Here is a 27,038-nt window from a genome sequence, read left to right as displayed (position 1 = left end):
GACCCGGGTCCTACCCCAGGGGACATGTATCAATGCAAAAAAAACTTTTAAAAAAGGCCGTTTTTTCGGGAGCAGTGATTTTAATGATGCTTAAAGTAAAAAAAAAAAAGTGAAATATTCCTTTAAATATCGTACCTGGGGGGTGTCTATAGTATGCCTGTAAAGTGACGCGTGTTTCCCATGTTTAGAACAGTCCCTGCACCAAATGTCATTTTTAAAGGAAAAAATAGGATTTTTTAAAACAGCTTACCTGTAAAATCCTTTTCTTTCGAAGGACATCACGGGACACAGAGCCACAGTAATTACTGATGGGTTATATAGGTATCACTGGTGATTGGACACTGGCACACCCTATCAGGAAGTTCAACCCCCTATATAATCCCTCCCCCTTGCAGGGATACCTCAGTTTTGTAGCCAAGCAATATAGTGTATTAGAAGAGGGGTGGGACCTCTGTGTCCCGTGATGTCCTTCAAAAGAAAAGGATTTTACAGGTAAGCTGTTTTAAAAAATCCTATTTTCTTTCTCGAACATCACGGGACACAGAGCCACAGTAATTACTGATGGGATGTCCCAGAGCAATGCTACCTGAGGGGGGGGGAACCACGACCAAGTAGGGTGCAATCAGACCTGAGGACCCTGTACTGCTGCCTGCAGCACACTACGCCCAAAGGCGATATCCTCATGCCTTCTCACATCCACCTGATAGAATCTGGTGAATGTATGAACTGAAGACCAGGTTGCGGCCTTGCAGATTTGAGCCATAGAGGCCCGGTGATGCACTGCCCAAGAAGCACCAATAGCCCTTGTGGAATGTGCCCTGATCTGAAACGGAGGAATCTTCTGTTTCAAACCGTAAGCTTGAATGATCAACTGTCGAATCCATTTAGAAATGGTAGCTTTTGACGCTGCCTGTCCTCTATTGGGACCCTCTGGCAGCACAAACAAAACATCCGTCTTGCGGATCTGAGTAGTTGCCCCTAGATAGGCCTTAACTGCTCTTACTACATCCAACGAATGTAGAGATCTCTCTTCCGGAGAACAGGGATCTGGAAAAAAGGAAGGTAGAACAATGTCTTGGTTTAAATGAAAATCAGAAACCACCTTCGGTAAAAAACTAGGATGAGGGCGTAGTACCACTCTATCCTTGTGTATAATCAAATAAGGCTCCTTACAGGAAAGAGCTGCTAATTCTGATACTCTTCTAGCAGAAGAGATGGCCACCAGAAAAATTAATTTCCTTGTCAACAAGACCAAAGGAATCTGACTTATTGGTTCAAAAGGCCGTTTCTGTAACACAGCCAGGACCAAATTCAAGTCCCAGGGGTTTAGGGGCGCTTTAACCGGAGGATTAAGACGCATCACCCCCTGCATAAAGTTTCGGACCAAAGAATGCGAAGCAAGTGGCCGCTGAAATAATACTGATAAAGCAGAGACCTGGCCCTTGATGGTACTCAAGGCCAGCTTCATCTCTAATCCCATCTGTAGAAAATCAAGGATTCTACCTATGACATATTTCCTGGGATGCCAACCTCTGGATTCACACCAGGTTATATAAGCTTTCCAGACTCTATGATAAATCATCCTGGAAGCTGGCTTCCTTGCATTAATCAAGGTAGATATGACAGGACCTGAGAGCCCACGACTCTTCAGAACGTGGGTCTCAATAGCCAAACCGTCAAATTTATCGTTTGTAAGGCAGGATGGAACACTGGACCTTGAGATAACAGGTCTGGGCGTTCCGGTAGTGTCCACGGGGAACCTACCGTCATCCTTACTATTTCTGCATACCAAGTCCTTCTGGGCCAAGCGGGGGCCACCAGAAGTACCGACTTCCTTTCCTGCCTGATCCTGCGAAGGAGTCGTGGTAGTAGCAGAATAGGCGGGAATGCGTAAATCAGTGAGAACCGATGCCACGGAATCACCAACGCATCCGTCCCGCATGCAAGAGGATCTTTTGTCCTTGCCACAAATCTGTCTATCTTTTTGTTGAATCGGGATGCAAAGAGATCTACATCTGGAACCCCCCATCTTTGGCATATGGCCCAAAAGACGTTGGGATGCAGAGACCATTCCCCTGGAAGTAACTGCTGGCGACTTAGATAGTCCGCCTGCCAATTCTCTATTCCCGGGATGAAAACTGCCGATATGCATGGCACATGCATCTCTGCCCAGACTAAGATCTGGTTCACCTCTTTTTGAGCAGCTCGGCTCCGGGTGCCTCCCTGATGATTGACATAAGCCACTGCTGTGGCATTGTCGGACTGGATCCTGACCGGACAACCCTGTAGCCTGATAGTCCAGGCTTTTAGAGCTAGATGTATCGCCCGGATCTCCAGAATGTTGATGGGTAAGGTCCTCTCTGTCTTGGACCATACTCCTTGGACCGCAGCCTGTTCCAGAACTGCTCCCCAACCTGACAGACTGGCATCTGTTGTTACCACCGTCCAGGTAACCGGTAGAAAGGATTTCCCCTTCTGCAGGTTTTCGGGTATGAGCCACCAATTGAGGCTCTGACGCACCGCATGCGACAGGTGCATCGGAAAGTCTAATGCCTGAACCTTCTTGTTCCAGGTCGACAGAATACTGTGTTGCAGCATTCTTGAGTGAAACTGAGCATAGGGAACTGCTTCGAATGAAGACACCATCTTCCCTAGTAGCCTCATACAAAGGCGGACTGAGGGACCCTTCTTGGTCCTTACTGTCAGAATCAGCTCTCTCAAAGCAGTGATCTTTGCCTGGGGTAGAAATATTTTCTCCTGGCTTGTATGTATAATCAGACCTAAATATTCCAGTCTTCTTACTGGTTTTAGGAAAGACTTTTCTAAGTTGAGGATCCAACCCAGGTGTTCTAGGTACCTGACCGTGGTCCTCAAGTTTCCATTCAAAGAGGCTACCGACCGGTCTATCAAGAGCAGGTCGTCTAGGTATGCTATGACAGCTATACCCTGAGCCCTTAATCTGGCCAGAGGAGGAGCCAAGATCTTTGTGAACACTCGAGGTGCAGTGGCTATCCCAAAGGGCAGAGCCATAAACTGGAAATGGCGCCCTCCTACCTCGAAGCGCAGAAACTTCTGATGAGCAGGAAAAATGGACACATGCAGATATGCATCTCTGATGTCTATTGATGCCAGAAATTCTCCTCCCTGCAGGGTGGGAACTACTGTTCGAATTGATTCCATGCGGAAGGATTGAATCCTTAGGAATCGGTTCAGATCCCTTAAGTCCAAAATGGGCCTGACATCCCCATTTGGCTTTTGGACCGTAAAAAGGTTGGAATAGAAGCCCAATCCCTGGTCCTTTGCGGGAACTATCATAATGACCTCCTGCGACAAAAGTCGCTCTAACGCTAGAAGGAGCGACTGCTTCTTCTCTGGGTCTCTGGGAACATTTGATCTGAGGAACCGAGGAGAAGGGAATTCCTGAAACTCCAGCTTGTACCCTAAGGTTACCGTGGAGACTACCCATCTGTCCTGGAAGTCCTCCTGCCAGAGCTCTGAGAATTGTCGCAGTCTTCCCCCCACTCGAGTGAGCGGGGGCGCCCCCTCATGCAGAGGTCTTAGTGTTTTGCCTAGTAGGCTTCTTTCCCCAGGACTTCTTTTGTCCCTGGGGTTGACTCTTGTCTCTGGACCCCGATGGAGGCGGCCGTCGAGACTGCCTGGAGGCTGAAGCCCCCGGCGCTGGGGAAAGAGTCCGTTTGAAAGAGGGACGCTTACTCTTCTTCTTGACAGGTAAGAGAGTGCTTTTCCCACAAGAGATTCTCTTGATATAGTTATCCAAGTCCTCTCCAAACAACCTTGCACCACGAAATGGAAACCCAGCCAGTAGCTTCTTACATGGTGCTTCGGCTGACCAATTTTTCAACCATAGGATTCTACGTATATGCACCAACCCCAGTGAAAGACGGGAGGTTTGCACGATAGAATCTCTAATGGCGTCAACCACAAAGCATAAGGCCGCTGGAAGGTTAGCAAACCCCTGGGCCTGCTGTTCAGGTAATACTTTGATGACCTGCTTAACATGGTCTCTTAAGTATTGACAGACTCCAATCGCTGCTATTGCAGGTTGGGCCACTGATCCTGCTAAGGAGAAAACATCCTTCAATAGGGATTCCATCCTTTTATCTACAGGATCCCTGAGCATCTGAGCATTGTCTACAGGACAAGTCAGGCTATTATTTATTGAGGAAATGGCGGCATCAATAGCCGGAATTCCCCACATTTTAATAAACTTTTCTTCCATCGGATAAAGTGTTGAAAACTTTCTCGGCGGAAAAAAACGTTTGTCTGGGTGATCCCACTCAGAATAAATAAGCTTTTCAAGTAAAGTATGAACAGGAAAAGCATGTGCTGCTTGGAAAGGTTTCAGTGACCCCAAAGCAGAAGAGGATTCTTTAGCAGTTTCAGGTATGGGCAACTTAAATGTGGAGCGGACCAATCCAGTGAGGATCTGCACTAAGACTTTCTCCTCTTGGGAAGTCGCAGAGGGTCCCTCTCCACCTGAATCCTCCGAAGAGGAATCATCCATCCCATCCCGATCCTCTGAAAGGGATTCATCTCCTTTATCCCAGACCTCCTCTGTCTGAGGGTCTTGGGGAACAGAGGAAAGCCTAGTGCGTTTTCTTCCACTGAGTGAAGACGTAATCACGGCCATTAATCTTTCCTCTAGACCATTAATGGTTGAGGAAAAAACCTCTTGTGTAATATATACAGGGGCTGAAGTGCCAGAAGCAGGTGTAGCCCCTGACCCCGATGGCTCTCCCTGGCTAGCCGTCCCTGGCCCATCTTTAGGGGGGAAGGATGCTGCCGACAGGGGGCCCTCAGAACCTGAACGAGATCCCCTAGTGTCTCTGGTTCCTGGGGTGCTTGAACCTCTTCTACCCATAGTGCAAAGCAACAAGGTGTGAGGTATACAAATGAACACTGTCCGCTGAGCGATGTAGTCTGGCTAAAAGCCTTGCTACCCAATGCTCAGTCTGGTGTTACTTCAGTAAATGCTGCCTAGGAGAATGCCTGTGTCCCACCTTACATGCGACCGTCAGCTCTGTGTCTCTCAGAAGGCTGAGTGCACCTGTACAGAGTGCCTTTAATAGCCTGCAGCTGGCCTGAGTGGGAGTCTAAATACTCTGTGCTGACATCCCGCCCCCTCCTCTACCGCCCCCCCCCCTCGAGTTTTGAAAAAAAAACGAGCGCTTCCCGCACTGCCGACTCTCCTGTCATGCTCTGGAGAAAAGGCTGGGGATGGGGGGGGGGGAGGAGGGAGACTGGTAACAAGATTTGCCTGAACGGCTATCTTCAGAGATGGTGGCCATTAGGCCACAGAGCCCGGGTGGTATAACCACTTTCTAGACCCCTGTGGCCCCTCTCTAGCCTGGGGGGGGAACATTCAAACATGAGAAATCCCCCCATCCACCTTACCTGCTTGCAGCCTGCTTGATACGCTGGGACATACACAGCGATTACAACACCTGAGACAGACATTCAGCATGTGTAGGTTTGTGCTCTTGGCAGCCCCCGGTGGTCACAATAGGCATAGCATGCATTTACCTTAAAGGAGAAAAGCCACTAGAACTCAAAAATTCTGTGGAATCTCCTCTTACCTTATCCAGCCGCAGGGTGCCGTTTACACAGACCCAATCTTCACCTCTCACGGTGGGCTCCGTTTGAAAAAACCGTCAGAGACTGGGGCCCCCATCAGTAGGGGGATCCAACAGTTCTGGGACCGTAAAGCACCTCGCCAGAAATGAGGAAGTTTAAAGCCATTTTCTGATCTGCGGGGTCCAGCTCTCTAAAAAGAGAAGCATTACGGGTAAAACCTCGTTTCTTCGGACACGAGGCCCGGGTACCATTCAATTCGGCCATGAAAAGACACTTTGAATGGATCCGGTTCGCCTGGCTTGCCCCAGTATAGGATCTTAGGATATTCCCTTTGGAGCTCAGCACAGGACATCTTTACACGTCCATCACCTAAGACACTGGCGTAAAAACTGAGGTATCCCTGCAAGGGGGAGGGATTATATAGGGGGTTGAACTTCCTGATAGGGTGTGCCAGTGTCCAATCACCAGTGATACCTATATAACCCATCAGTAATTACTGTGGCTCTGTGTCCCGTGATGTTCGAGAAAGAAAATCTCATTTAAAACTGCTTGCGGGTTTAATGTCATGTCGGGTCATGGCAATATGGATGAAAATCAGTGAGACAAACGGCATGGGTACCCCCCAGTCCATTACCAGGCCCTTTGGGTCTTGTATGGATATTAAGGGGAACCCCGCACCCAAATTAAAATAAGGAAAGGTGTGGGGCCACCAGGCCCTATATACTCTGAACAGCAGTATACAGGCGGTGCAAACAAGACAGGGACTGTAGGTTTGTTGTTAAGTAGAATCTGTTTGTAATTTTGAACATTTTTAACGTGTTTAGCTCCAGCCAAAAAATCTTTTCTAAGCTTTTTGGAAAACATAGGGAAGGGTTATCACCCCTGTGACATTTGTTTTGCTGTCTTCCCTCCTCTTCAGAAGATTTCACCTCACTTTTTTGTCCCAATGAAAAATGTTTTTTGAAAATTTGGGTTTTTTTGTGGAACAAGGATTGGAAAGCATCAGTGGAAAGGAGAAATTGTTTTCCCATATTAACTCTTACAGGAGAGAATTTCCCTTCCTAGGGGTAGATTTCATCTCACTTCCTGTTGTCTCCTTCCGTTTGCAAGTAGGAGTCGTTTGTAAGTTAGATGTTTGAAAGTAGGGTCCTGCCCTATATACTCAGCAGAAATTTGGGCCTTAGGTGTTGCTGTGGCCACAACACTGTAAGCCCTCACAGGGCCCTGCTGTGAAATATTAGATCAAGAATTGTAATTACATGCCCCTGTTGAACAGGAGCTGAAAAATTAGGCCTTAGGCACTGGTGCTGGTGCCACAACACTGCAACCCCTCACAGACACTCTAGTTGGAACGCAGGAACGAGCCCTGCTGCAAAGTATTGCTTCAAAAATTGTAATTACACGCCCCTGTTAGACAGGGGCAGAAAAATTGGGCCTTAGGCACTGGTGCTGGTGCCACAACACTGCAACCCCTCACAGACACTCTAGTTGGAACGCAGGAACGAGCCCTGCTGCAAAGTATTGCATCAAAAATTGTAATTACACGCCCCTGTTAGACAGGGGCAGAAAAATTGGGCCTTAGGCACTGGTGCTGGTGCCACAACACTGCAACCCCTCACAGACACTCTAGTTGGAATGCAGGAACGAGCCCTGCTGCAAAGTATTACATCAAAAATTGTAATTACACGCCCCTGTTAAACAGGGGCTGAAAAATTGTGCCTTAGGCACTGGTGGTGGCGCCCAGAACCAAAAATGTTCTTACAAGCTATCAGCGTGATGATTGAGGAGGAAGAGGATAATTACTCAGGGATAGTCACTCAGCATCAGCATAGGCAGTCTTTGAAGGGATCTGAGATTTCAAAAAAAATTATTCGGTTACATCAGCATCAGGTGCTTGGTAGCTGGTGGTGATCCAAGACTCATTCATTTTTATGAAGGTCAGCCAATCGACCGAGTCGGTGGACAGACGCACCCTGTGATCGGTTACCACGCCTCCAGCAGCACTGAATGTGCGTTCCAAAAGAACGCTGGATGCAGGACAGGCCAGTAGCTCAATTGCATACTGTGCAAGCTCTGGCCAGTGATCCATCCTCAAGACCCAGTAACCCAGAGGATTTTCGGTGGGAAAGGTGTCCAAGTCTGATCTTGCCCCTAGGTATTCCTGCACCATGTAAAACAGACGCTGGCGATGGTTGCTGGAACCGATCATACCTTGGGGCTGCGGACCAAAAAATTGTCTGAACGCATCGGTCAGACGGCCACCTTCTCCACCGCTCCTTCTTTGACTGACCGAAGCCTCAGCAACACGTTGTCCAGAAACAGGAGTTTGTAACCTCCCAGTCTCTGGGAACGTGTTGCACAGACCTTTCTGCAAGGCCTCCCGAAGATGTTTCATCCTCTGCTCCCTCTGCGATGGCAAGATAAGGTCCGCAACCTTACCCTTGTAACGTGGATCAAGGAGGGTTGCCAGCCAGTATTGGTCCTTCTCCTTGATACCACGAATACGAGGATCCTTACGCAGGCTTTGCAGGATCAGGGAGGCCATGCAGCGTAGGTTTGCTGAGGCATTCGGTCCGGAGTCCTCTGGGTCACTAAGAACGACATGGTCCGCAGCCACCTCCTCCCAGCCACGTACAAGTCCATGTGTTTCTTGGGACTGATCCCTTAAAGACTGCTGCTGATGCTGAGTGCCAGGCTCCACCTCCATACTGACACTATCTTCCTCCTCCTCCTCCTCCTCTTCCTCCTCGTCCTCTTCCTGTGTGATCGGCGGGCACGCAGGAACACTGTCTGGATAAAGGGGGCCTTGAGAGCTAAGGAAGTCCTCCTCTTCCTGCCTCTGTTCTGCCTCAAGTGCCCTGTCCATTATTCCACGCAGCGTGTGCTCCAACAGGTGGACAAGGGGGACAGTGTCACTGATGCATGCACTGTCACTGCTCACCATCCTCGTGGCCTCCTCGAATGGTGACAGGACAGTGCATGCATCCCTGATCATGGCCCACTGGCGTGGGGAAAAAAAACCAAGCTCCCATGACACTGTCCTGGTGCCATAGTCGCACAGGTACTCATTGATGGCCCTCTGCTGCGTGTGCAGCCGCTGCAGCATGGCCAACGTTGAGTTCCACCTGGTGGGCATGTCACAGATTAGGCGGTTCTTGGGCAGGTTAAACTCCTTTTGGAGGTCCGTCAGCCGAGCACTGGCATTATATGACCGGCGGAAATGCACACAGACTTTCCTGGCCTGCCTCAGGACATCCTGTAAGCCCGGGTACCTGCCCAAGAACCGCTGCACCACCAAGTTAAGGACGTGAGCCAAACAGGGCACATGGGTCATTTGTCCCTGTCGGAGGGCAGAGAGGAGGTTGGTGCCATTGTCGCAAACCACCATTCCTGCCTTAAGTTGGCGTGGCGTCAACCACCTCTGAACCTGCCCCTGCAGAGCTGACAGAACCTCTGCCCCAGTGTGGCTCCTGTCCCCCAAGCACACCAGCTCAAGCACCGCATGGCATCTTTTGGCCTGCGTACTTGCGTAGCCCCTTGAACGCCTACGGAGCACCGCTGGTTCCGAGGAAGAGGCCATGGAGGAAGAAGAAGAGGAGGGGGTGGAGGAGAGAGGTGTGTCACAATCATTAGCATTTTGGAGGCGTGGTGGCGGAACAACCTCCAACACTACTGCACCTTGTCCTGCATCCTTCCCAGCTGCCAGCAGAGTCACCCAATGCGCCGTGAAACTTAGGTAACGTCCCTGTCCATGCCTGCTGGACCATGAGTCAGCGGTAATATGCACCTTACCGCTGACTGCCCTGTCCAGCGAGGCATGAACATTGCCTTCCACATGCCGGTAGAGAGCCGGAATCGCCTTCCGTGAGAAAAAGTGGCGTTTGGGTACCTGCCACTGAGGAACCGCACATTCCACAAACTCACGGAAGGGGGCAGAGTCTACCAACTGAAAAGGCAGCAGTTGAAGTGCTAGCAATTTTGCCAAGCTAGCATTCAACCGCTGGGCATGTGGATGGCTGGGAGCAAACTTCTTTCGGCGGTGCAGCAGCTGGGGCAGGGAAATTTGCCTGGTACAATCTGACGTTGGTGTACCAAAAGCAGATTGCCCACAAGTACTTGGCTGTGACACACCTAATTCTACACCTTCATTCCTCTCACTGCAGGTCTCAGAGAGGACTGAAGGTCTAGTGGGGTTGGAAATCTCAGCTGATGAGGAGCAAGGAGAGATCCTCTTTGTTCTTTGGTGTGGGTCTTTTAGATACGCTTGCCAACGAACTGCATGGCAGGTCAACATATGTCTGGTCAAGCATGTGGTACCCAAGCGGGAGATGTTTTGGCCACGCGAGATACGCTTGAGACATATGTTGCAAATAGCAGCGGTGCGATCTGATGCACTCGTCTCAAAAAAGGCCCACACCAAAGAACTTTTTGAATAACGCGCAGAGACTGCAGCGCCCTGCACATGTGGAGCTTTGGGGTGTGATGCAGTCAATGTGCTGCCCTTAGGCTGGCCCCTGGAGGGCATCCTGCCTCGTTGGTGATGTGCCGCCGCCTCCTCCTCCTCTTCCTCCTCCTCCTCCTCTCTCCTATCAGGCACCCACGTTGAGTCAGGGACCTCATCATCCCCTCCCTCCTCATCACTGGAGCAAACCTGGCAGTATGCTGCAGCAGGGGGAGCATGACTGCCAGATTGCTGTCCTTCTTGGGCACCCCCTCTGTCCGTGCTCATGTTACTGCCTTCATCGAGCTCAGTATCGTCATCAGAGCCTTCCAAATGCTGGGCATCCTCCTGGAGCATGTACCCAACACTGTGGTCAAACAGTTCGAGGGAATCCTCATGAGGACATGGTGGAGCTAGGGAAGGAGTCACTGATGACATTGAGCTGAGGGAAGAGGCCGCTGCTTTGCCAGACAAAGCACCCTGGGCATGGGTGAGAGAGGATGAGGAGGATGAGGACGGCTTGGTCATCCACTCGACCAAGTCTTCCGCATGTTGCGGCTCAACACGGCCAGCTGCCGAAAAAAAGGCCAAGCGTGTCCCATGGCCACGTGCTGATGAGGATGCACCGTCTCCACGACCAGCACTAGACACAGAGCCTGCTTGCCCTCTCTTATTGGCTTGTGACTGTCTGCCTCTCCTTCTTGGCCTTCCAGACATACTAATGGCCTGTAGCTGCACTAAGCTGGGATAGAACACCTGTAATTTTCTTCAGGTAGCTTTATATACTGTAACCAGACAAGCCTGCCTGTCAGTAGGAAGATAACAGGAACGGATCTAGCTGAACACTGTGAGCAGGACGCACTGTACTAAATGTAAATAGTCTAGCTGCCTGACCGTGGTACTAATAGGATCAAATAGAACACCTGTAATTTTCTTCAGGTAGCTTTATATACTGTAACCAGACAAGCCTGCCTGTCAGTAGGAAGATAACAGGAACGGATCTAGCTGAACACTGTGAGCAGGACGCACTGCACTAAATGTAAATAGTCTAGAAGATAACAGGAACGGATCTAGCTGAACACTGTGAGCAGGACGCACTGCACTAAATGTAAATAGTCTAGAAGATAACAGGAACGGATCTAGCTGAACACTGTGAGCAGGACGCACTGCACTAAATGTAAATAGTCTAGAAGATAACAGGAACGGATCTAGCTGAACACTGTGAGCAGGACGCACTGCACTAAATGTAAATAGTCTAGAAGATAACAGGAACGGATCTAGCCGAAAACTGTGAGCAGGACGCACTGCACTAAATGTAAATAGCAGGAACGGATCTAGCTGAACACTGTGAGCAGGACGCACTGCACTAAATGTAAATAGTCTAGAAGATAACAGGAACGGATCTAGCTGAACACTGTGAGCAGGACGCACTGCACTAAATGTAAATAGCAGGAACGGCTCTAGCTGAACACTGTGAGCAGGACGCACTGCACTAAATGTAAATAGCAGGAACGGATCTAGCTGAACACTGTGAGCAGGACGCACTGCACTAAATGTAAATAGCAGGAACGGATCTAGCTGAACACTGTGAGCAGGACGCACTGCACTAAATGTAAATAACAGGAACGGATCTAGCTGAACACTGTGAGCAGGACGCACTGCACTAAATGTAAATAGCAGGAACGGATCTAGCTGAACACTGTGAGCAGGACGCACTGCACTAAATGTAAATAGCAGGAACGGATCTAGCTGAACACTGTGAGCAGGACGCACTGCACTAAATGTAAATTGCAGGAACGGATCTAGCTGAACACTGTGAGCAGGACGCACTGCACTAAATGTAAATAGTCTAGAAGATAACAGGAACGGATCTAGCTGAACACTGTGAGCAGGACGCACTGCACTAAATGTAAATAGCAGGAACGGATCTAGCTGAACACTGTGAGCAGGACGCACTGCATTAAATGTAAATAGTCTAGATAGAAGATAACAGGAACGGATCTAGCTAAACTGAATACAGTGTATATATATATATATATGCAACACCTGGGATGCATATATATATACACAATACACTGTAAGTGCAGCTAACTGACTGACTGTTCTGCCTAATCTATCTAACTCAAATCAAATGACACTGTCTCTCTCTCTCTCTATCTCTCAGCACACCGGAACACACACTACACAGGGCCGCCGTGCAGGCGGCCTTATATAGTGTGGGGTGTGTACTAAATCCCCTGAGCCATAATTGGCCAAAGCCACCGTGGCTTTGGCCAATTACAGCTCTCTCTACTGACGGCGCTGTGATTGGCCAAGCATGCGGGTCATAGTGCATGCTTGGCCAATCATCAGCCAGCAATGCACTGCGATGCCGCAGTGAATTATGGGCCGTGACGCGCCACACGAATTTAGCGCGAACGGCCCATATCGTTCGCAATTCGGCGAACGGGCGAACAGCCGATGTTCGAGTCGAACATGGGTTTGACTCGAACACGAAGCTCATCCCTAGTGGAGACCACAAATATACATGACATAACGTGGTCAGACCACGCTGCCATATCTATGTCTATAATAGAACGGGGAGTCTCCTCCCCACCCCCCATCTGGCGCTGTAACATTAGACTACTCCAGGAATTACACTCATTTAAATCAATCTCCCAGCACCTAAACAATGTTTTTTCAGACAACGTAGGCTCAGTGAACGACCCATACATTTTATGGAACTTCCATAAGGCCTACATGAGAGGCATTCTCATACGATTAGGGGCTAATGAAAAAAAAAAAGGCAGACTCAGCAACTTAATGATATTCTAAAAACAATTCATGATTTAGAATCCAAAAACAAGATAGCACCTACATTGCCACTATCTGACATTCTAAATGGCCTCAGAGAAAAACTTAGAGAATTACTGTCACAACAATACGACAAACATCTTAGGCGCCTACGATTAACCCACTACACAAACGCCAACAGAGCAGGCAAATACCTAGCAAACAGACTTAAGGCGGTCCGTTCAAAGACAACAATTACATACCTTAAACATCCTACGTTATCCCACAAAATTACAAATCCACAAGATATAGCGAATCAATTTACTGATTACTACAGCTCATTATATAACCTAAATAATGATCCCAAAACACCCCAACCGACCGCAGGACAAATTCAAACATTCTTGCAAAACATAAACCTACCAACTCTCACCGAGCACCAACTTGAAGCCTTAAATGCACCAATTACAACCCAGGAAATAGAACTAATTATTAACACGCTTCCAAATGGGAAATCTCCTGTACCTGATGGGTTTTCTAATGAATATTTTAAACTATTTAAATGCACCCTCTCTCCACACCTATCCACAGTATACAACAAAGCTGTTGAGTCTGCCACCTTACCTCAAGAAATGCTGAAGGCACACATAGTCACAATACCAAAACCAGGCAAAGAATCCAACACTCCGGCCAACTTTAGACCCATTTCCCTTCTCAACTCGGATACCAAAATTTACGCCAAACTCTTAGCCAAAAGACTAACAAACATTATCCCCACAATTATACAGCGCGACCAGATGGGTTTTGTGAGGGGGAGACAATCCTCTGATGCAACTAGGAGAATTGTTAATGTGATACATTATGCTTAGAGAACTCAAACGCCTTCTCTGCTGCTATCTATTGACGCAGAGAAGGCGTTCGACAGATTTCACTGGACCTACATGGAAATGACCCTAAACAAATTTGGCTTCAGAGGCCCCATATTACAGGCCATTATGGCCCTATATTCATGTCCCTCAGCACAGGTTAAGCAGCAGGCTTTCTATCTACACCATTCAATATTACCAATGGTACTAGACAGGGGTGCCCCCTATCTCCGACCATATTCAACCTAATGATTGAACCCTTGGCAGAAGCGATAAGAACACACCCCTCGGTTACAGGTTTCCAGCTTGGTACTAGCACACATACCATCAATCTTTTTGCGGATGATGTAATCCTACTTCTGACCAATCCGCTCACATCCTTAAAACAAGCCCACAAAATACTTACTGACTTTGGGAACATTTCCTGTTATAAGATTAATTTTTCTAAATCATTGATACTGGACGTAGGTATATCACCCTCAACACGTGCTGCTCTACAGTCACAGCTACTCTATACGTGGAGCAAAGTCAGCATTACGTATCTAGGAATTACTATTACAAATGAAACTTTGGGCGCTTGTCAAAGCTAATGTGGTCCCGCTGATAACCAAGCTGGAAACACAACTCAGGGATATGTCAAATAAAGAAATAACATGATTGGGCAGAATAGCAGCCTATAAAATGCTCATATTACCCCAAATATTATATTTGTTCCACTCTCTACCCATACACATACCTCATCACCACATTAACAATATAGCAACACTCGTTTGGAGGTACATATGGAACGGTAAAAAAGCCAGATGTTCCAGAAATAACCTCACCCTCCATAAAAAGGCAGGTGGGGCGGGACTGGCACACATATTTGACTATTATTGGGCAGTACGTTTGGACCAACTCAAGCACTGGTTCCAAAAACCTGATGCACCACTGTGGGTGGACATAGAAACAACATTAGCACCGACCAACAATCTGACGTCCCTAACTATGAGTGACAGGTGGATACCATGAGATACAAAACAAATGTCGCCCCCTATGCAGATATCCTTAAGAGCTTGGGGATTTTTACTAGAACATAACCACACAGACAAGATTGACACAAAACATGACCTACCTTTACCTCTACTAAACTCAATGATACCCATGATGAACGTCAAAGACCTAGTGCATAAAGGTATAACACATATCTCTGACCTTTACACTGGAACCAAAACCAAGTCTGTAGAACAAGTTATGACACAATTCAATCTTCCTAACAACAGCCTATTCACATGCTTACGGATCATACACTTCCTAAAATCACATTATCACCCGACAATTTCCCTTCCATACAAAATATGGCAATTCTACTTTTAAGAGCAAACAAGACACGAAAGGAATATCTTTCTTCTACAGCGTCATTAAAGACAAACATACATTTACTAAAACTACAGCTATGATAAAATGGGAAAAAGATCTAAACACTACCTTTACAGAAGAACAATGGCAACGCACATTTAAAGAAACGCACAGAGCGTCTCACTGTGTTAAACACTGGGAACTAACAATTAAATTAGCAAACAGATGGCACTACACGCCATATAGAATCTCAAACTACTTCCCTGGGTCATCACCACACTGCTGGAGGGCTTGCGGTCAAATTGGGAACCTTCTTCACATGCTTTGGCATTGCCCTACAGTTAAAAGTCTATGGAACCAGGTATTCCAAATGATATCATCCTTAACAGGAATGCTTACAGTCCCAGATCTAGCTCTAGCAATTCTTCACTTAAATATAGACAAATTCCACGTAGATTTCAGACCAGTCATAACCCACATATTATTAGAGACAAGATTACTAATACTACGCAACTGGAAGTCCACAACGGCCATAAACCTATCAGACATTACCAAAAATGTGCACAGAAACTACACCTTTGAACGCCTTATAGCAATAAATTCCCTACACTGCACAACATTCGATAACTATTGGTCCATATGGCCCAAATGATCTTGACAACACCAGAGGTTACTTCACCAAGTTTAGTTACTTCTTTAAGTTGACTTTAACTATTCCTACATATTGAGGATTGTTTAACTAAGACTACAATGAACCACTTTTTGCTTTTTCTACTGTATCTCAGATGACTGTGTACACTGTATTACCCTCTTTTTCTTTTGTTTTGTAACATGTTTATTTCTGCAAAACTTAATAAAAAATATTAAAGAAAAAAAAAATCATTAATCAAAAAAATCATTAATCAAAACTGTAAACACGTGAACCTAGAAGGTGACATAAACTAAAGTGCACCTGCCTTTAAATCCCCACACTATTTCAATCAGTGCAGAAAAAAGTCCCAACACAATTGCAAAAGTCCAATGTAAACAAGTTACAGTGCAATTCATTAGGAAATCTTCCACCATTCCTCCATGCCTAAATAACAGGTAAAAGCTTACCAAAATGCCATAGAGCTTTAAAAATGCTTCAGCCGGCATTCAGAAGAAATGGGCACAATCCGCCGTACCTGATGACGTCACCGCGCCAAGGAGATTTGGTAAGCTTTTACTTATAATTGGGCATGGAGGAACGGTGGAAGATTTCACAATGGAGGAGTGTGCACTGTAACCAGTTGTTCACATTATTATTAAACTGGACTTTTACATTGGAGTGTTGGGACTCTTTTCTGCACTGATTGAAATGTTGTGGGAATTTAAGGCATGTGCACTTTGGTTTATGTATGTCACTATCTTTTGGGCTCAGGTATTTACAGTTTGAATTTATATGTTCATTGTTTTTGTCCCCATTTTTTTTAATCCCCTATTTTTTACAGATAGTGATTCAGGCCCCTTTCAGTTTTTCACGCAGACCCGACTGGACCCTCCATTCAGCCCTATGGACCAGCAGGCGTCAATGGACACCTGCCTAACTTCAATCCAATCTGGTCCACTATAAAAACTGGATCCACCCCCCTTCATCAAGGCCGATCGGATCAAAGGGCAGCCAAGTGTAAATGGAGGAGACAGGAGAAGTCCGTTTACACCCGCCAGTCCATATAGCAGAGGGTGCTCAGTCCATATCCGCTCTGTATAAACTGACCAGACACAGACCTGTCATACCCATGGTTTTGCTCTGATCATCGGACAGATCCCCTGCTGAGCAAAGTGGATTCCTCCCCGTGTGAAAGAGCTGCCTTCAGTAGAGCATTTAAATGTATGTTGGTTTTAGCAAAACTTTAGGCTAGCAGCTCCTGTCCCTTACAAGCTAGAGGTGGTGAAAGTGTGATCTTTTTTATATATAAACCCAACTAATTACATTGTGCTTTACTCTCAGCTCTTCAAGGAGAATTTAACCTAACCTACACAGCATCTCCTGATCATGTCCCTACTGTTCAATATGCCATACAGTACATGCTGAAGGATGAGATGGTGGGAGATGCCATTAATCTCAATTTGGAGAAATGCTTCAAAAATCAGGTACATGGAAACGTTGTCTACAATATGTAGAAGATATGGCCTCAGAACACCTAAAACGTGTATGGTTGATGGCAGATTTGTCGTGTGGCCTTTATCTGTGTCCAGGAGAAGGGTCATGTTGACTATTGTCAGGTCCTGGACTGCATATTGGAGCTTTCAAAATGGCAGCATACAGAAGTCATTTATTGGTTGTAGCTGGTGTATCTTGCTTTTACATTAGGCTGGATTTACCCTGTTCCATTTGCATGTACCATATGGTAATTCACATGTATGGATATGAATAGGCTCATAATTACCTTTTTTTTTTTTTTTTCTTTCATGCTAAACTGTAGCCATGAATCAATTAAATTTCTATGCAAAATGCATTTTCATGCAGCAAAACTCTTGCATTTGGACAAGTATGAATAGCCCCTAGACTGGGTCTCTATAGATGTGTGTTATCTATAGTTTTAGGGGGAAATAACTTTTGATGTGTCAATAGGAAATGTTTGATAGGGGTACAGCCTTTTAACGGACCATACAGTATGTTCTCCTCTCAGGCACCTAATTTAGGCTGCATTCACACCTGAGTTTTTGTTTTCAGGCAGAAAGTTGCATGTTTTTTGTTGCAGTTTTGTACAGGTAAGAAGGTCACCAATGTAAAAGGCAGAAAACTCCTGTAATGTGCCCAAAAAGAAGCTTGTGTACTTTTTTTGATCTTCAGGCATTTTGCTGCATGGGACAAAACGCTCAGATGTAAACAGGTGCCATTGAAATGAAAGGGATTTTGCTTGTTGGGTGTTTTTCGAGCGTTTTTTCAGGCATTTTACAAGCTGAAAATGCTCATGGTGTGAATGGAGCCTTGGGGTTAAATTAAATGCACAGCATGTATTGTGTGATGTTTTAGGTGTTATGAAGATAGTATTTTATGTGAGGGGGCTGCACCCGCATTTCCTTTTTTTTTTTTTTTTTTTTTATTGTGAAATACATTTTTCTGTATTCCTGATGCTAATTTGACCCATGCTTCATAAAAGTGACTTTGCCATGGGGAAAAAAATGTAAGAACAGCCATATTTAACCCTTTTCTTAAAAAAAAAAAAACTAGCTGCCTGTCTTGCGTGGCTTCAATACTCTTAGAAGTGGATCAAATGTGGTGTAAATGAGTGTTTAGAAACAGCCTTTCTCAACATTTTTACCCCAGATGAACCCCTATAACGTCAGGTCTTGAAGAATCCTTGCTAAAGCAAATTCATTGGGGGTCAATGAGAACAAATTCACTTACGTTGGTAGTCAGTAGAAGAAGGCAACCCATTTTTCAGTGGTGGTCAGAATGCCACCATTACAGACCACTAAAAATTTAAAGTGGTGTCCTGCTCTTAGCTTTGTCAATTGGTGTTGGCCCAGGAATTATGCAAGCACCAAGAAATGAAAGAGCAATCAACCGTCAAGGAACCTCTAGCAACCTCTGGAGTAACCTTAGGATTCCATGGAACCCTGGTTGAGACTGGCTGGTTTAGAATTTCTTTATCACTGTTTAGGTCAAAAATTCAAAGACTTGAAACAAAAGCAGTTGTCAGCTTTCATACTTTCCATAACAATCTCTTTAAGAAAAATGTAAAAATTGTTGAATCATATATGCTGGGAAACATTGTGCCTAACCACAGCTGTGAAAAACACAGCATTACCTGCTATTTATACAATGTAATTGCTCTCCTCCAGGTTTCTGCTAACTTCACATCAGCAACAGAAACCCCTGGCTCTCGTGTTGGCTTGAAAGTGAAAACAACCTCAGCCTCTTCCTGCCTCATCCGTGTCTTTGATTCAAGCCTCCTGCTTCTTGATGCAGGGCAAGCCCTTTCTGCTGCTACGGTAAGATATTGATGTGGTTGAGGCATTGACCTTAGACGTTGTGTTTGATTAAAAGCCGTTCTCTGCTGAAGAGTCATGCTCTTTATACTTGCATGTGAGATACAGTTTAATGATTTTATACCCTACTGTTTATTTAGTGGAGGCAGCTAAGGCTTTTATGACTTCAGAATCCTATGTAGACTGGTTGCTGGCGCCATATATGCAATAGATCAACTGTGTGCGCCGAACACCATTTCCTTGAGTTGAGTAAACAATCTATACTTTATTGGCCTCTAAAAAAACCTTACAGCAGATTTCTCAAAAGCAAACCTACAGTCTGTTTTTTTATTTATTTTTTTTTTCCCCTTGTAATGGATACAGATCCTAATTGTCTATGACGAGAGTTCCTAGCAACATGTTTTTGTGTGTGTGTTTTTGTATCTGTATTTATTATGAGTTTGAGATTCATTATAGAAAAATATATATACATAATCTGTTTAATCACACGAAACCCAAACAAAGACCAAAATTATTTTATTGTTTTTCTGGTTTAATTAAATTTAAAGGACTGAACCATAAAGCATTTGATCTGCCCACACGGGCTTGGGATAACATCATAAATCAGTACAAAGTTTCATACAGTGTCAAACAAAGGAAATCCATGGACAGACTGATAATGGTGCAGTATAGTTTATGCACCCAAGGAGCATATAGTAACCAAGCAGAAAGAGGAAGAAAAAGAAACGAAAGACAAAAACATGGGTGGGGAGTGGGCAACTCCTCGAGCACGCTTCAACCGTAATATTTCTCTTTAAGGTCTGAATGACAGCTTACCCCCTTTCTCTTTTTCTCTAACTTTTTCTTTTTTCTACCTTACCCACCTTTCCTTCCCCATACCCACTTCTCATAGTTGGGCTTTGCCCCTATATAATAGTGTTCTGCAGGTGGACACTCATTTTGTTCTAGTCAATAGAGGGGCATGTCCCCGTTCATACCATGCATTGACATTGGCAGTATGACACTATTAGGTCAACTATGGCTGTATATAGATTTTGCAGATTACACCAAAGTCTGGGGGATTTTTGCTGAAAAATGAGCCGGTGGGTGAGGGTCCGCCCATACCTCTCCCACACAGTTAGATCCCTTATGGGGTGTGGGGAAGCGGATTTGTATACTTTTTTCATGCATTGGTATATCTTGTTTATTTCTTGAAAATCAATAAAAACATTTAAAACTTAAAAAAAAAAAACATGGGGGGTGGTGGACAATGGAAGAAGGGATAGAAAAAGGATATGAACTCGGAATCATCAGACGGGTCGGTCAGAGGCATCCAACACTAGCTGTTTTACATTGATTTTAATAAGGACTTGTGCTTCTCACAGCCCTCTTTTCCATCTCTCAGTAGGCATCTCTAGGGTCTAGCTAGGACTAATCTAACTAGCGCTAAATTAAAGAGGACAGGGGAAGATGCCAAAAGGACGTTGTAAACAAGTTGCAGTGGCCAGAAACTGCTACCGGATGTCAACATTCTAATGAACAATAATAATCTGATGCATTTTAATGCAAGACAAAAAATACATGAAGGTGGGGCTTAACAAAAGCTATAGAGTTTTTGTGAACTCATGTAAAGAGGACTGTGGATAAAAAAAAGTTGTGTGTAGAGAGGATTTCCCAACAAATCATTTCCTAGGGCTGCTGTGAGCATGACGTGGAACATTCTGGGTGAGCCCACAAATGGTTGTGTTTATACTCTGTGTATAAAACATACAGGTCCCGCTTAACCAATATTAGCAATTTGTTGCTGGGGTCAGTGAATGGGGGGGGGGGGGGTAGAGAAAAGAGGGACCACCCATGGTAAGGTAAGGGGGTGGGGGCAGAAGGGGATCTGGCAAGAGGCCGCAGCACAAACCTGGTAGAAAATATGAAAAGCCTTAAGTGTATGCATGGACAAAACCTGGTTTATTTTTTGGATAGTGTAGGAAAGGAATCAACTTTTTATTGCATTCTGCATCCTCACTAGATGGATTCACTCTCTATTTGGCCTGGTAACACCTGTCACCAAGACAAAGCAAGAAATCCAAAATAAGTTGTTGCAAGAGGTAAGGGTTAATCTTCCAGTGACAACTGTCTGAAGAGCACTCTCTTGACTTTGGCATTTTTCTTCTTGTGCCTATGATCTCTCCAGGATAAGAAGTAAAAGGAAATCTCTCCAATGGGACAGATGGCAAACCAACTAAATTTTACCCTTCCCTACTTCTATTCAAAACCAAAGATAATTTTTGCTATGCATATGTAGCGCCCTCCTACTTAGGTGCTAGGGTGTCAGGAAAATTTAGTTTTTCTTTGAGCTCCTCTGTAATCAGTGGTGCTGTTGCTGATAGCTTTGGACTGATCAGGGTTCCACGTGCTGCAGACTTGATTGCTTCCCCCTGCTTTCTGGAAAGCTCCAGACCATAGGAGTGGAGCAGTCTAAGTGAACAGTCTGAATATTTGAGGTCCCCGACAATCCCTGGGGAGGCGTGCTCAGAAGGTGACTCCAGAAAAAATAGTCTGGGTCAGTCAGTGTTCCTGTCCAGTAGAAGGAGCACCCAGCCTGGAGGGATACTACCCTCTCAGACATCCCAGCACCTCTATTAATAACTCAGCAAGGCCCCAGTTAAATTATTGTTGGGGCCCTACTTCTGAGACTTCAGACTAATGTAGGGGGGCTTCATCTAGAATTCAGTCTGGGAAATCCAATCCAAGTAAATGTCTGCCTGGATCTGAGGGAGGCATTCAAGTACCCAAGGACCTGAGGGCAGGATCTGGGTGATTGCAGCTGTTACACCCCCCTCAGTTGCACAGACTGAGGCTTGCCTGCCCTGGAACATTAATTATGGTGTCCCAGTGCTGTCCATTCCCAAAGCTATTGCTAAGGGACTTTTTTTTTTCTAAGGAGTAGCTGCAGAAGAAAGGGAGTCCTCTATTATTCAACATTCTGGAGTACCCCACAACTCCCTCTGTCCTTTACAAGTTATCCAGCAATAAACTAAAAAAAGAAACCCCTAGACCAGTGTTTCTCAACTCCAGTCCTCAAGGCGCCCCAACAGGTCATGTTTTCAGGATTTCCATTATTTTGCACAGGTGATTTGATCAGTTTCACTGCCTTAGTAATTACCACAGCCATTTCATCTGAGGGAAATCCTGAAAACATGACCTGTTGGGGCGCCTTGAGGACTGGAGTTGAGAAATACTGCCCTAGACTATTCACCTAGCCAGAAGTGTGGATGCTGTTGTGTGTCTGACTGCTGTTACACTGGTGGAAGAGAACCCCTGTGACGATAGCGGGACCAGCCAAAGGATAAACACTACACATACAATTTTTAAACAGGTTGTAAAGGCAGAATTCTATGCATTAGGATAAAAAGCCTGGGTGCAGCAGCCACCCCCCCTCAGCCCCCCTAACACTCACCGGAGGTCCCGCTCTGTGCAGTGATGTCCACGAGTGTCTCAGAGATTCTCCTTCCTGATTGGCTGAGACACAGCAGTGGTGCCATTGGCTCCCTCTGCTGTCAAAGTTAGCTAGCCAATCGGGGGGGGGGGGGGCGGGTCGGTGTTCCATGGATACAGGGAGCTGTGACTCAGCTCGAGTGCCCCCATAGCAAGCCTCTTGCTGTGGGAACACTCAACATGAGGGAGGGGCCAGAAGAGGGACATGAGAAGAGGATCAGGGCTGCTCTGTGTAAATCTATTACACAGGGCAGGTAAGTTTAACATGCTTGTTTTAATGGGGGGGGGGGGACTAGACTTTACAATCACTTTTAATGTTGGCCTGAATGTAATGCTATCCTATTGTTACAGGTGTATAACACTCTTCAGTATACTAGCCTGAATGGATATTATGCAGCAGGATTCAATGTAAGGCCTCCTCGGCCGCCCTGTATTGATGATAATAAACAGATCCTGGTCAATGGCACTTATTGGCAACCTGTTAGCTTCCCTAAGGAAGAAGATGTCAGTAAGGTTTATCGTGTAAGTATTCACTACTTGTGGTGCACAAGCCTACATCCTCAAACAGTAGCACAATGGTGTCAAACTTCATTTCATCCTGGGCTGCATCAGCATTATGATTGCCCTCAAAGGGCCTGGTTGTATCTATAGGACTATATATAACATTTGTTCAGGGCTATTCTTTATAGAGAATAGGTGCAGAAAAACAAACATTGAACCACACCAAACAGGGGGTGTGGTCAAATTGCACTAACAGTGGGAGGATCTTAAAGGAGGAATACCAGGATTGATTTTATGCCGAGTTCAGGTATGCGCTATGTACAGAGTTCAGTGCAGTTTCAGAGAACCAGAGGTGGCAGAATGTCTGGGGGAAAAAAGCCCTGGGTGCAAGAGCCAGATGAAATGGCTGGGAGCCTTGTGTTTGACACATGTGCAGTACTACATATGTAAAGTAGTGAGTGTACAGCTTGTATTACAGTGTAAATTATCTCTCCCCTCAAAATAACTCAAACAGCCATTAATGTCTAAACCGCTGGAAAAAAAAGTGAGTACACCCCTAAATGAAAATGTCCAAATTTGGCCCAATTAGCCATTTTCCCTACCGGGTGTCATGTGACTTGTTAGTGTTACAAGATCTCAGGTGTAAATGGGGAGCAGGTGTGTTAAATTTGGTGTTATCGCTCTCAATCTCTCATACTGGTCACTGGAAGTTCAACATGGCACCTCATGGCAAAGAACTCTCTGAGGATCTTAAAAAAAAAATGTTGCTCTACATAAAGATGGCCTAGGCTATAAGAAGACTGCCAAGACCCTGAAACTGAGCTGCAGCATGGTGGCCAAGACCATACAGCGGTTTAACAGGACAGGTTCCACTCAGAACAGGCCTCGCTATGGTCTACCAAAAGAGTAGAGTGCGCATGCTCAGCATCATATCCAGAGGTTGTCTTTGGGAAATAGATGTATGAGTGCTGCCAGCATTGCTGCAGAGGTTGAAGGGGTGGGGGGTCAGCCTGTCAGTGCTCAGACCATACGCCACACACTGCATCAAACTGGTTTGCAAGGCTGTCATCTCAGAAAGAAGCCTGTTCTAAAGTTGATGCACAAGAGAGCCTGCAAACAGTTTGCTGAAGACAAGCAGACTAAGGACATGGATCACTGGAACAATGTCCTGTGGTCTGAGACCAAGATAAACTTATTTGGTTCAGATGGTGTCGAGCGTGTGTGGCGGAAACCAGGTGAGGAGTACAAAGACAAGTGTGTCTTGCCTACAGTCAAGCATGGTGGTGGGAGTGTCATGGTCTGGGGCTGCATGAGTGCTGCCATCACTGGGGAGCTACAGTTCATTGAGGGAACCATAAATGCCAACATGTACTGTGACTGACATACAGAAGCAGAGTTTAATTCCCCCCCCCTTCCCTTTGGAGACTGGGCCGCAGGGCAGTATTCCAACATAACGTCCCCAAACACATCTCCAAGACAACCACTGCCTTGCTAAAGAAGCTGAGTGTAAAGGTGATGGTCTGGCCAAGCATGTCTGCAGACCTAACCCCTATTGTGCGTCTGTGGGGCATCCTCAAACGGAAGCTGGAGGAGTGCATGGTCTCTAACATCCACCAGCTCCGTGATGTCATCATGGAGGAGTGGAAGAGGACTCCAGTGGCAACCTGTGAAGCTCTGGTGAACTCCATGCCCAAGAGGGTTAAGGCAGTACGGGAAAATAATGGTGGCCACACAAAATATTGACACTTTGGGCCCAATTTGGACATTTTCACTTAGGGGTGTACTCACTTTTGTTGCCACCAGTTTAGACATTAATGGCTGTGTGTTGAGTTATTTTGAGGGGACAGCAAATTTACACTGTTATACAAGCTGTACACTCACTACTACTACATTGTAGCAAAGTGTCATTTCTTCAGTGTTGTCACATGAAAAGATAGAATAAAATCTTTACAAAAATGTGAGGGGTGTACTCACTTGTGTGAGATACAATGTGTGTACAGTATATAGATAATACCTTTTTTTTTTTTTTTTTTTTTTTTTGTGTATTTTTTTTTTGCAATAAGCTTCTGCACGTTGCCTGTTCTCATCACATTTCTGTTCCTTTCAGGGTATCGGTATGCACGTGATCACTGATACGCCCTCCCAGCAGCCACATTTGTGCTCACAGTCAAATTTTTTTGAACCAGTGTTTGGACAGCCGTCTAGGGAGATTGCTGCTGGGCCTGTTGCAATAGTTAACTTCTCAACTGAAAGCACAGCTCCTGTACTAGGTAAAAGTTCATTGTGATACATTGGTCTCTTAAAACCATATAAAAACCACAGAGAGTAATATATATTATGTAATACATGTTATCAAAATGTGCAAAGATTTTAGGAAGTTGATATTGCCAAATTTCCAAGTTTTTTTTTCTTGCTTAGTATTTTAAAACTGATGGTCATCAAGTTCAACCCAACCACACTTGAAGTTCCACCACTGCGCCTCAGACCAGAATATCTTAAATTGGTAGAGCTGCCACTTTAAATATTATGAAATGTGAACAGTATTTTAACCCTTATCAAATTTGAAAAGTAAGAAAAAAATAGTGACGCTTAAATCACAATATTGCAATCATACATAAATGCTCAGTACAACAAAAATAAATGTGAAAAATAAATAAATCTTATAATGAAAAGTCCATGAAAATAATCCAGTAAAATGAGTTTAGTGTAGTATCTTCTTATTCAGCCACCACACCAGTGTGCAAGTGATTCCGCTCCCTTCAGAAAATGCACTTACCAGATTAATATGCCTTACACTCTCATGCTTAGCGCAAACGCTTTAAACCACACAAAGGGTTAAGGAAATATCCGATATCCAGCCGTGTATATAAGGAATCTCTCCACATGTAAATAATAAAAGGTGATCCAATAGTGTAATAACGTAAAAGCCAGTTTAATAAAACACTCTAAAATCTTCTTTTCAAAAATGTTTATTGGCAACAGACAGTATAGTTACAGACAGTTACAGTCTAGCGTAAAAAACCTATGAGAAAAACAGAGTACAATGTAGTGGGTGAGCTTAATGCAAGCATAGTGATAGAGGCAACACATAGTATGGGTCAACAAAGAAATCTTAAGCAATCAGATTGATAACATTTTTGCTATGTTGGGGAGGGGCTAGGGCCCTTATTAACGCAGATTCCTCTAAGGTGGTACTCCGTAAGGAGGAGATAGTGGTCTCAGCTAAACAGCATATATCGCTAAGTTATGCTACCAGTAATAATCATTGGGTAAGGAGGGAAGGGTGACAGGAAAAAGTAAGAGTAAGAAAGAAGAAGAGAAACATAGACTTTAGAAGAGGTGGTCGGCTGACCCGCATGGGTCACCCACATATGTAAAATTGAGTTGTGTGGGGGGATAAGGGGGTTTAAGGTTCTAGAAGGTGCTTGTCAAAATCGGGAGGTAAAAAGTGGTCTATCCATGGGCGCCAGATTTTGAGATGTTGGGGGATTTTGTCAAGAATAGTGGCTTCTATTTTGCTGTGCATCATAACTTGAGTCACCCTATTCTTCACTTCAGCTATACAGTATGTAAGGTTGGGGTTTTTCCAGGCCTTGGCTATTGTTTGCTTGGCCGTAGTGGTGAGTTGAAGGAGAAGACACATCTGTGCACTAGTAAGGTCTTGTGGAGAGTAGTTCAATAGGGCCAAGGATGGGTCTGGTTCAATAGGTATTCGAAGCAGGGTGGAGGCCATTTGGAATATTGTCGCCCAGAAGCGTTGTGCTGTTGGGCAAGTCCACCATATATGTGCATGTGTGCCTCTTTCTCCACAGCCCCGGAAACAGTTTGGTGAGTATTTCAGTAGGAATTTGGCAATCCTAACCGGTACCAAATACCACTGCATCATAACTTTGTAATTTACTTCTAATGCGACAATATTCTGAGAGGAAATTTTGGTTTTAGACCATATATTCAACCAGTCTTCTGTGTCTAGGGCTATATTTAATCTTTGGTCCACTGTAGAGTATATGATGGGAGCGCAGCTGAGGAAGATGTGAGGTGGGAATAAAGACGGGAAATGATACCTGGGGGAAGGGGGTTCGATTTGCATAAAC

The 27,038-nt window shown here is 45.3% G+C and overlaps 1 protein-coding gene across 2 annotated transcripts in view; it reads left to right on the top strand.

Annotated features, from left to right (window-relative positions):
• LOC141105638 (ovostatin-like) overlaps positions 1–27,038 on the top strand; it is a 208,961-nt gene that overhangs the window by 85,493 nt on the left and 96,430 nt on the right. For both annotated transcript variants that reach the window (XM_073595608.1, XM_073595607.1), the window contains exons 14-17: positions 16,985–17,127; positions 18,826–18,975; positions 22,795–22,965; positions 25,052–25,214. In XM_073595608.1, the coding sequence (XP_073451709.1) occupies positions 16,985–17,127; positions 18,826–18,975; positions 22,795–22,965; positions 25,052–25,214 (627 nt within the window). The remainder of the gene's footprint in view (positions 1–16,984; positions 17,128–18,825; positions 18,976–22,794; positions 22,966–25,051; positions 25,215–27,038) is intronic.

The sequence above is a fragment of the Aquarana catesbeiana genome, linkage group LG08, assembly GCF_042186555.1.
Source record: "Aquarana catesbeiana isolate 2022-GZ linkage group LG08, ASM4218655v1, whole genome shotgun sequence".
NCBI classification, from domain to species: domain Eukaryota; kingdom Metazoa; phylum Chordata; class Amphibia; order Anura; family Ranidae; genus Aquarana; species Aquarana catesbeiana.
Note: the sequence above shows the minus strand (reverse complement) of the source record. Positions and strands in the feature narration are given on the sequence as shown.